The 10,505-nt window shown below is 33.3% G+C and overlaps 2 protein-coding genes across 2 annotated transcripts; one reads left to right on the plus strand and one right to left on the minus strand.

The window, feature by feature from the left end:
• The first annotated feature begins 702 nt into the window (after positions 1–702).
• LOC107918985 (glutamine synthetase nodule isozyme) lies at positions 703–5,882 on the plus strand. The gene is made up of 13 exons (XM_016848534.2): positions 703–974; positions 1,077–1,116; positions 1,198–1,301; positions 1,442–1,490; positions 2,335–2,441; positions 3,297–3,384; positions 3,532–3,660; positions 3,763–3,837; positions 3,916–3,969; positions 4,077–4,114; positions 4,204–4,363; positions 4,538–4,598; positions 5,491–5,882. Exons 1-13 carry the CDS (start codon positions 901–903, stop codon positions 5,580–5,582), a joined length of 1,071 nt encoding a protein of 356 aa, XP_016704023.1. The 5' UTR covers positions 703–900; the 3' UTR covers positions 5,583–5,882.
• A 1,219-nt stretch (positions 5,883–7,101) lies between these two features.
• Positions 7,102–10,505, minus strand: LOC107920423 (eukaryotic initiation factor 4A-3). The gene is made up of 7 exons (XM_041110201.1): positions 10,114–10,505; positions 9,133–9,454; positions 8,475–8,582; positions 8,265–8,384; positions 7,931–8,098; positions 7,591–7,677; positions 7,102–7,504 (listed from the first exon to the last, which is right to left on the minus strand). Exons 1-7 carry the CDS (start codon positions 10,413–10,415, stop codon positions 7,391–7,393), a joined length of 1,221 nt encoding a protein of 406 aa, XP_040966135.1. The 5' UTR covers positions 10,416–10,505; the 3' UTR covers positions 7,102–7,390.

Raw genomic sequence — 10,505 nt, forward strand, 5'->3', positions numbered from 1 at the left:
CCTTTATAATAAAGAAAAATAGATCATCCCCAAGCAAATATCAAAAAGCAAACTTTAAGAGTGAATCTTACTTCTCGATTTCATATAGATAACGATATCAAATCTTTCACCATCCTTAAGAACAAAAAAGTAAAATAAGTTAATCAAAACAATGATAACGTATAATTAGAGAAGAATAAAAAATAATAATCAGATATGAAACATTAAATAAAAGAAACTTCCTGTAAAAACTTTGCATCTTGCCGTCAAAGATATTAAAAATCATGAAGAGTAGATTTGATCGTCAATAAAAGGAACTATCACTTTGAGTAAGATTGTGCTGATAACATGTTATAAAATAAAGAGAGAGAACAAAGAAAATATGAAAACAATAGAGAATGTACTTTATTGATCAAAATGGATTATTACAATGCTTTATCAGAGTCTCTATTTATAGGCATAAGAAATATAAAAGAAGTATATATATATAATTCTAATAACTATTAGAATTTAAAGTACATTAAAACTTTATTTTAATCATGGTAGATATCTACTTAATAAGATATTCATAACACTAATTAAATAATTTTAATTAAAAAAAAGAGTATTTTTTAGAAATTCAATCTTTTAAGTAACCATTTGTGGAATTTACCCTTTCCATAAGCATTTAGGGGTTTTCCAACAATTTTGAAAAAGCATGGAATTGGCGGGCACAACTGGCACACACCTTGATTCTCTCATTTTTTACATTGAAGATTCCGTAGCCAATAGAAGTATCTTTTTTATTTCCATATATTTTTCTTAGAACTTTCCATCTTCCTCTATTTAAAGCTACTAACCAATCAAAATTCTCCATCCATTTTCTCTCTCAATTTGTTTCTCTTGAACTTTCTTTCTCTCCAAACACACTCTGCAGTAGCCATGTCTCTCATCAACAGTTTCATCAAATTCGACCTCAACGAAACCACCAGAAAGTCTATAGCTGAATATTTATGGTTGCTTAATCTGACCTCTTCCATTTATGTTATAATCTCAGAATAATATAATATGATTTCCAGTATTTTTTTTTTGAAACGATTTTTCTAATTCTATTTCAGGATCGGGGGATCCGGTAAGGATTTGAGGAGCAAAGCTAGAGTGCGTTTTTAGTGTTCGAACTTTTGAATTTTGTTGAATATTTTTCAAATTGTTTTACTATATAAAGAATTGCTTTTACAGACTTTGCCTGAACCAGTGACTGATCCTGCGAAACTTCCCTTATGGAATTTTGATGGTTCGAGCACCGATCAGGCTCCTGGTGACGATAGCGAAGTCATTCTTCGGTACGTTTTATTTATTTTTTTTTCTTGGATCTTTTACATTAGATCATATTTATCGATTAAGATTCAGTGAATATCCTTTGATTATAATAAAAATAATAATGATTATTATGTTTTGGTGTGAATTTGACTGAATTACTCAGCCCTCAAGCCGTATTCAGGGATCCATTTAGAGGAGGAAGCAACATCTTGGTAATTAATTCTTTCCTTTTCTCTCGTGATTTTCTGTGTTGTTTGCATTAATTAGTATGGAGGAAAAGGAAACGCCGTAATGTCAATGAATACGCCCTCAAAATCTCATGGTTCATATTAAACTTGAGGGATGTTTAATTTAAAAAAGGTTTGATGTTTTTAAGGAAAAAATATTCTTACATTAATTAATGATATTATAAAAATAAAGTTTATATCAAACTAAAATATAATATAGCATAATACTTTTTAGCAAAATATTTGCATATAAATCGACTACTATTAACATCATAGTAGATTTCTATTACTATTGCTATTATTATTGTACATAGAATTAAATGTATTAAAATGGAATCTTTAATAGAGTACGGGGATTGTTATTAGATTGTACGGAATAGAGAGATTATCTTTTTCAATGGTTGAATGTCACATTAGTTATTTCATTTTTAGTTTTAGAATTTTTATTTAGATTTGAATTTTTTTAGGATGAAAATATTGAAATTTAGAATGAAAATATTAGTGAGACATTAAACAATTGGAAAATGAATACAGACGACGATGTGCGTCATTATCTCATACAACCTTTTCCTATTAATTTGGTATAAAAAGAAAGCTAAAATATTCTAAGAAAGGAACTTATTTTCTTTTTAAAATTTGGATAACTTTTTCAAGAAATTAAATTATTCATATCCACCATAAATAAAGATTGTCAGTAGTATCTTATTTGGACTCGATTTAAATGTAATGTGACTTTTAATTAAAAAAATTATCTAATTATCATTTTTTTTGGCCATAGTAGGTATAATATAATAATATTTTATTTAATAATGTGCAAAATGGATAATAGGTTATGTGCGATACTTATACTCCAGCCGGCGATCCCATTCCCACCAACAAGAGATTCAATGCAGACAAAATCTTTAATCACCCTGACGTTGCTGCCGAAGAACCTTGGTAAATTTATTTATTATTTTTCTTTAATTATTTTTAAAAGAAGGGTTTCTAAACCATTTCCAAATCCATGGAATCTCTTGACTTTTTAAAGTCAAAGTAAACTTGATAATAAAAACCAGTGAATAAGACCACCACCTGCTGGTCACGAGTGGCTAACTGGTGTGTTGATTTCAGCAAACTAAAAAGGTCAGAATTAGAAAATGAGCCTTCACCTCACCTTCCAAAATTTCATATTCAAATAAATAGAATATAATGGTTGTACGTACAATAAACATTATTCTTTATGTAATTTAAATAACTATCCTACACTCTCTTATGTTCATATTTTATATATTTTTCAAAACCCAATATTTTTATTTAATCTAATTTAATATGAACATGGTGGGTACATAATTAACCTGAATGTTATTTTTTCCATATGAAGCATAGAAAGTAGGCCAATGATTAAACATAATGGCCCTTTTAATAGGAACTTATTTTGGGTTTGGGCAGGGCTCAAAAGTGAACTCTTCGAATAAAACACAGACTTTCATTTTCATCTCGCCTTAAAAGTCTTTGCTTGTTGGATCACGCCTTAACACAAAGCAACAAGGACTTTCTTTGCAGTGTGTGACTTTGACAATTTTATCAAATCTTTATTTATCAATTTCATTTCCTTTTATATTCTTAAGTTAATTGTTTTTCTATCATTTATCGAGTTCAATGACATACTTTGTTGAGAGTTAAAGACCTTCATTTAAAGACCATAGTGTCTTACTTTCTATAATATATTTCACATTGCTAATATTTGGAAAAGTCAATGTTGCTGCATTTCGTTCCCTTTTCTTTGTATTATATCTCATTGGCTGAAATCAGGTTCGGAATCGAGCAAGAATACACTCTTCTTCAAAAAGATACAAGGTGGCCTCTGGGCTGGCCTGTTGGAGGATTTCCTGGCCCACAGGTACATATAACACACTGCAAATGTTTTTACTATATTCTTGGACTAAGATGGCGTTAGTTAAAGTAGATTATACTGTGCATTGTAATCCTTAAATTCAGATTCACCGTATGTCATCACCTAAACCGAGTATTGTATCAATGCATTCAGGGTCCATACTACTGCGGAGTAGGGGCTGACAAATCCTTTGGTAGGGACATTGTGGACGCCCATTATAAAGCTTGTCTCTATGCTGGCATAAACATAAGTGGTATCAACGGTGAGGTTATGCCTGCTCAGGTGAGTTTTAAACTTCGTTAAAAAATTAAGCTAGGATGTTTTATTTATTTATTATTTTTTATGGACCTTCATTTTCCATGAATGATCTAATGGTTTAAACAGTGGGAGTTCCAAGTTGGTCCTGCCACTGGAATATCAGCAGGGGATCAATTATGGGTTGCTAGATACATACTCGAGGTATATATGATCCATGTACTAATGAATTTTCCCTTTTAATGTATGTACATAACATATTTGGTATTATTTTTCGAACAGCGAATCACGGAAATCGCCGGCGTTGTTCTTTCCTTCGATCCCAAACCAATTCCAGTTTGTTTTATTCACACAACCTTTTCCATTAAATTCATCAAATTTTCTTTTCCTTTTTAAGTTCTTTTAGTTATTTTTCTTGGTCTGCATTTCTCTTCTATCATCAGGGGGACTGGAATGGTGCTGGGGCTCATACTAACTATAGGTAGATACTAAATCAACGAGCACTAAACTTTTTAAGTACATAGATTCATTCTGTTGAGTTAATTGATTGAATTAAACTATTGGTTTCAGCACCAAGTCGATGAGAAATGATGGCGGCATTAATGTGATTAGGAAGGCAATCGAGAAGCTGGGTTTGCGCCACAAGCAGCACATTGCTGCCTATGGAGAGGGTAATGACAGACGCCTCACTGGTCGCCATGAAACTGAAGATATCAATTCATTTTCTTGGGTAAGTTAACATTAAATATATATGTTTCCACAAATGTGCTGCTGCTGCTACATGCTTATGTATATGTAATATATTAATATATATATTCCCTTGTTTACAGTATTTTAATACAAATAATACATCTCCATTTTCTCATTATTAAGATTAATTGTGCTTGTAATATCCGAACTCCAGGGCGTTGCAAACAGAGGAGCCTCTATCCGGGTTGGCCGTGACACCGAGAAGGCAGGAAAAGGTAAACATCTCTTGATGCTTCATTTTCTTTGAAATACTCGTGTTTGACTCATGAATATGAGAACATAACTTCCAGAAATGATACAAATACATAAAAAAACTTAGAAAAATCAAATCATACACATATTTGTTACTCACGGATCTCCAAGTTAGACATGTCCATGGCCGGGTTCGGGCCGGGCCCACAAAAAATTTCAGCCCGTTTACTAGGCTCGGGCCCGGGCCCGGCCTATTTTTAATTAAAATTAAAATTAATTTTTTAATAAAATTAAAACTAATTGTTGTTAAAATTAATTGTTAGTAAAATTATCAAATTATTAATTGTTAATTGTATTAATTGTTGTAATAAAATCTAATATTTGATTAGTAAATTTATCAAATTATTAATTGTATTAATTGTATTAATTGTTATAATAAAATCTAACATTTGATTAGTAAATTTATCAAATTATCAATTGTATTAATTGTATTAATTGTTGTAACAAAATCTAACATTTGATTAGTAAAACAAACTTGATGTTTTATTATTATTATTTTGTAACACTAGTCAAGGAAATGAAAGTAAATAAACTTAAAATAAAAAACTATTATATTTTAAAAATAAAAAATATATATTTAATATTTTTTGGGCCGGGCTGGACCGGGCCCGGGCTAAAAAAATCTTGCCCGAAGCTTGGCCCATTTTTTAAATGGGCCTAAATTTTTGCCCAAGCCTATATTTCGGGCCTATATTTTTACTCAAACCCTCCCATATTTCGGGCGGGCTGTCGGGCCGGGCTGGGCCACCCGGCCCATGGACAGGTCTACTCCAAGTAAACGTTGAGCTTTTTGTTTTTTTTTTTAAGTTGAATTTCTGTCTTTTAACATGTAATGTATGTAATTTACACTGACAGGCTACTTCGAAGATAGAAGGCCAGCGTCTAACATGGATCCTTATGTTGTGACATCAATGATTGCTGAAACTACCATTCTGTGGAAGCCATAGATGTGGGAATTGGAAGATGGGAAGGAAAGAATTAGATCTTTTTATATAATAACCTCAAGTTGGTTAGAACTTGTGTTCTATTTGTGGCTTTCAAAAGCTGGGTTGCCATTTAGTCACATAGTCTTTCGCTTATAGTTTTTGTTCCAACAATCGAACTTTTGGCATGTTAAATAAAAAGGGCAAATCGCTATTATAAATTGTGATATGATTATGCCATGGCATCACCCATGAGCATTATATGATACGACTACATATTATTACATTTTTTGAATAAAATATAATTATTGATATTTTACATTATTCGTTTTGAGTCTTGAGAGGTTTCAAGTTTTTGTATTATAAGGGTTCAACAATAAAATTTGCCTTTAAAAAATCGGTAAATTACATCAACAGTCGCTTTTGTTTCAATTCAGTCATTCAACTTTCAAAAAATAACAAAACAGTCACTGATGTTACCGAAAAATGACAAATCAATCACTTATTAATAGTTTCCGTTATAAACCTAATAGGATAAGTGACGTGGCCAGTTAATGTCCACAGTGGAAACCCACCCAATTTAAGAAGAAATTGAAAAAAAAATCCTAATAATAGAAGAAAATTGCACCGCCATTAAACTAGGTTAAGGTTTTTTTCCCCAATATTCTTCTTCTTTCTTTAGTTGCTGCTATTGTGGATAAATTTCAACCTCCCCCAACACTTGCACAGCCAAATATATACTTCACTAATTTTTCCAAGGCTAAACTTTGTAGATAAACTTCTTCATGAAATACTAAATCACAAAAAAAGAAAAAAAAGGCTTCTTTGCTTATTTTTGGTCAATAACAATACATAAGTAACCAGAACAAAAAAACAAACAATAAGAAGAATAAAGCAAGGGAAAGAAAGAAAGATATGGGTTTTTAATATTTTTTTAGTTTCTAAATCTTAATTTTGGTTTCAATTTCTTTTTATTGTCTTCTCTTCAATTCAAAGTGATTAGACAGAGGAAGCAAATAAGGTGAAAAGGAAAAACATTCAACACAAAGAAGAAGAAAAAAAAAGAGAGCTTTCCCATAGTTTTTTTTTTCTTCAGATCTGAGTTTTTTCTTTTTTTTTTCTTTTTTGTCATTTTCACGTGGCATACCAACATAGCAAGATAACAAGCCACAAGAAAGCGTTAACAGGCCACGTCAGCTTTTTGTTATATCTGTAATGATAGTAACTGTTTAATTATTTTTTAAGAGTTGAGTGACTAAATTAAAATTAAATTGACTGTTTTGTCAACTACCTCAAAATTAAGTGACTGTTGATGTAATTTACCTTAAAAAATAATGTAAATTAAGTAACACATAAATATAATATTCATAATAACAATTCCTAAGTAAATTCATATAATAGATCAAATTCAAATCTAAGATTTCAAAGTCATGTTCTTAAATGAAGCATAGAGTAGAAAAAGTTGAGAAACAAATATGAACAAATTCAAACTCCAAAACCATAAAAATAAATGGCGAAGAAGTGGGATGAGACTTCAAAACCCTTTAAAATCCCTAACAAACTCTTGGTAATAATAAATAAAACTCCAGAAATTTGAGCAATCCAACTACACATACATACAACAGTGAAGAAATGCACGACAATCACTGTGTTTTGATAGTTAAATGCTTAACCTGTTACGACAAGCATTCAGTTAATCGACCTCCGCGTAGCATACAAACCCAATCACACACAAACATGCAACTAGATAGATGATTCGATTACACCAACAACATGGAAAATGTTCAACCGTACCCTTCAAGTTCCGATCCAAGCACTTATGAAAGCATTTCTCATATCAGATCCGCGACATTCATTGGCATTTCGTCGATCTGGGTACTGTAGTACTGCTCTATGTCTCTAAGAATCTTGATGTCGTCACTTTTCACGAAATTAATAGCAACACCCTGCGAAGCAACAATACAGTCAGAACATACAGTAACCGTTTCCACTTGAAAGTGGGAATAGGATCTTAAATAGCAAAAGAAATTACCTTTCGTCCGAATCGACCAGAACGTCCAATCCTATGGATGTAAAGCTCTCGATTGTTTGGCAGGTCATAATTGATCACCAGAGACACCTGAGACAAGGTAAATTTAGTAAAATTTCAATCATAGAAAAATAAGCACATTATACGCACTCATATTTTCTGTAACCTTAATCTCAAGGGCATTTTATGCCCGCGCTACACGGGAAGTAGACCCATGCATTCCGGTTCCATTACAACCACTGAACATCAAACTATATGTTCATGTCTAAAAATATTAAACAACTCAACTAGAAGCAAAAGTACATCCGAAAAGGTGACATCGAAAGCACTCCTAAAGACTTGCCTGCTGAACATCAAGTCCCCTGGCCCAAACATCTGTAGTGATAAGAACACGGGTTGCACCATCCCGAAACTCAGACATAATCGCATCTCTTTCCTTCTGAGGCATATCTCCATGCATTGAGGATACCGTAAAGTTATTGCTACGCATCTTCTCAGTTAGCCAATCGACCTATTTCAAATGCAGAAATCACGAAGACAAGCGTCAAGATCAAAGCATGAAATCCAAGAACCTGAATAAAAGAATTACTTCAGAACACAGTTAAAGAAGCTTTTTATTTTATTCCTATGTCGAAAAGCAAATCTGAAAATACATGCTTAGAGACTCCAGAAGAGACCTTTCGTTTTGTATTGCAGAAAATAACAGCTTGAGTGATTGTCAACGTGTCGTAAAGATCACATAGTGTATCAAACTTCCACTCTTCCCTTTCAACTGCTACAAAAAACTGCTTAATTCCCTGTAATAACGAAAAACAGAAGATATGCTTGCATCAAATCCTCTAAGTAGAAGCTGTGAAAATCTCATTAGCATAATAGCATTTGATTACCTCCAGAGTCAATTCATCACGCTTCACGAGGATCCTTATAGGATCAGTCATAAATTTGCTCGTCATTTCCAATATTTCATGAGGGAGGGTAGCAGATATCAAACAAACCTACAAGAATTCATTAATAGAAAATCAAGTTCAACAACATAAAAATCAGTTAAGGATAAAGAAAGAGAAAAGAAAAAAGCTTGTAGACATCCTACAGCTAGACCTATCCATTCTAAACCGAACCCAAAATCCCAACCTAACTAATTCAAATCCAAACTCAACCCAACCTAATTTGACCATTAAAAGTAAAAGAACCCGGCTCCATCTAACCCAAACTGGAGTGTCAAATCCGAATGAAACCTGAACTGAAAAACCAATTAGCAAGCTCTAATTGCTCAAACTCAACATGATTCGAATTTGAAATAAACCAAAATCTGAAACTGATCTAAACCCGTAATAACATGAAACTTTTAAATTCCATATTGATCCGACTCAAATTCACCTGACTGGAAACAAACCCAACCCGCCTAATTGATAGGTCTAACTAAAGCAACAAGAATGTTGCATGATAACAGCAGCAAGACAACTCAAAATAGATTCTAAAATTGTAAAAGCAAGCAAGAAAACAGCAAGGAATTTTCTAGCTTTCTTAAGAAATTGAGGAAGGTACCTGAAGTTCTGGTGGAAGATGTCGGTAAACATCATAAATTTGATCTTTGAACCCTCGGCTCAACATCTCATCAGATTCATCAAGAATCAATAGTTTAATAGCCCTTGTACGTAGGGTTCTTCGTTTGATCATATCACAAACTCTACCAGGTGTTCCCGACACTACATGAACTCCATTTTCTAGCTTTCTTATATCTTCACCCACACTTTTGCCTCCAATACATGCGTGCGCTTGTATGTTCATGAAATCACCAATTGTCCGTATCACTTTCTCCGTTTGTGAAGCCAGTTCCCTCGTGGGTGACAAGATCAATGCTTGAACCCTGAAATAAAACCAGTTCACAATATAAAGAAAACTGAAGATGCAAGGACAATTCATGCTTCAAACTATATAAAAAATAAATTTCCAATTAATTCTAGGGAATCAATCACAAGATTTGAAGTGTCAGCTCAAGGCTGTAAGCCTGTAACAGAATTTTTACCATTTCCAAAAGTATCACATTTTCACATCGTTATCGAATGTGTTTCAAAATTATGGTTTTAGCATTCTGGTATCTAAGAATTAGAGCTTTCACAAAAAAGTGTACGATATCGATATCACAACACATTTAAATCAACAGAAAACGACTAACTTTTCTCGAATGTGTTTCAAATTCAGGATTTAGCCATTAAGTTCGCGAAGAATTATTAAGGCTTTCAACACATTTAAAGCAACAGAAATCGACTAATTTTTCTCGAATGTGTTTCAAATTCAGGATTTAGCCATTATGTTCGCGAAGAACTATTAAAGCTTTCAACGCATTTAAATCAACAGAAACCGACTAATTTTTCTCCAATCTATTTCAAATTTAGAGTTTAGCAATCGGGTGTCTAAGATTTAAAGCTTTCACAAAATAACGCACGAAATCGACATCGCAACACATTTAAATGAACAGAAAAACGACTCTCTCTTTTTTGTAAACGATTTAAAATTAAAACGTACTCTCTGCTAGCTGTGTCAACCACTTGGCAAACGGTGAGGGCAATCATGGAGGTTTTACCGGTACCAGACTGAGCTTGGGCAATGACGTCGCGGCCATTGATTATCGGCATGACGGCTCTCTGCTGGATAGCAGATGGCTTTTCGAAGCCGTAATTGTAGATTCCACGGAGGAGATCGTCTTTTAGTCCCATCTGATCGAAACTCAATATCGGCTCGATTCCTTCCGTCGTTTCGAACACTAGCTTCTCATCCTCGGCTCCCATCCGTCGAGTCGCTCGGCTCGTCGCCGCCGCCGCCGACATCTCTCTAGCCTCTGCTTTGCCTAAGTTCGTGGGGGGCTAACGGGAGGAGAAGAAAAATGATTGACAGCTCGGAAATAAGAAATTATCCAA

Source organism: Gossypium hirsutum, chromosome D13, assembly GCF_007990345.1.
Source record: "Gossypium hirsutum isolate 1008001.06 chromosome D13, Gossypium_hirsutum_v2.1, whole genome shotgun sequence".
Taxonomy (NCBI): Eukaryota; Viridiplantae; Streptophyta; class Magnoliopsida; order Malvales; family Malvaceae; genus Gossypium; species Gossypium hirsutum.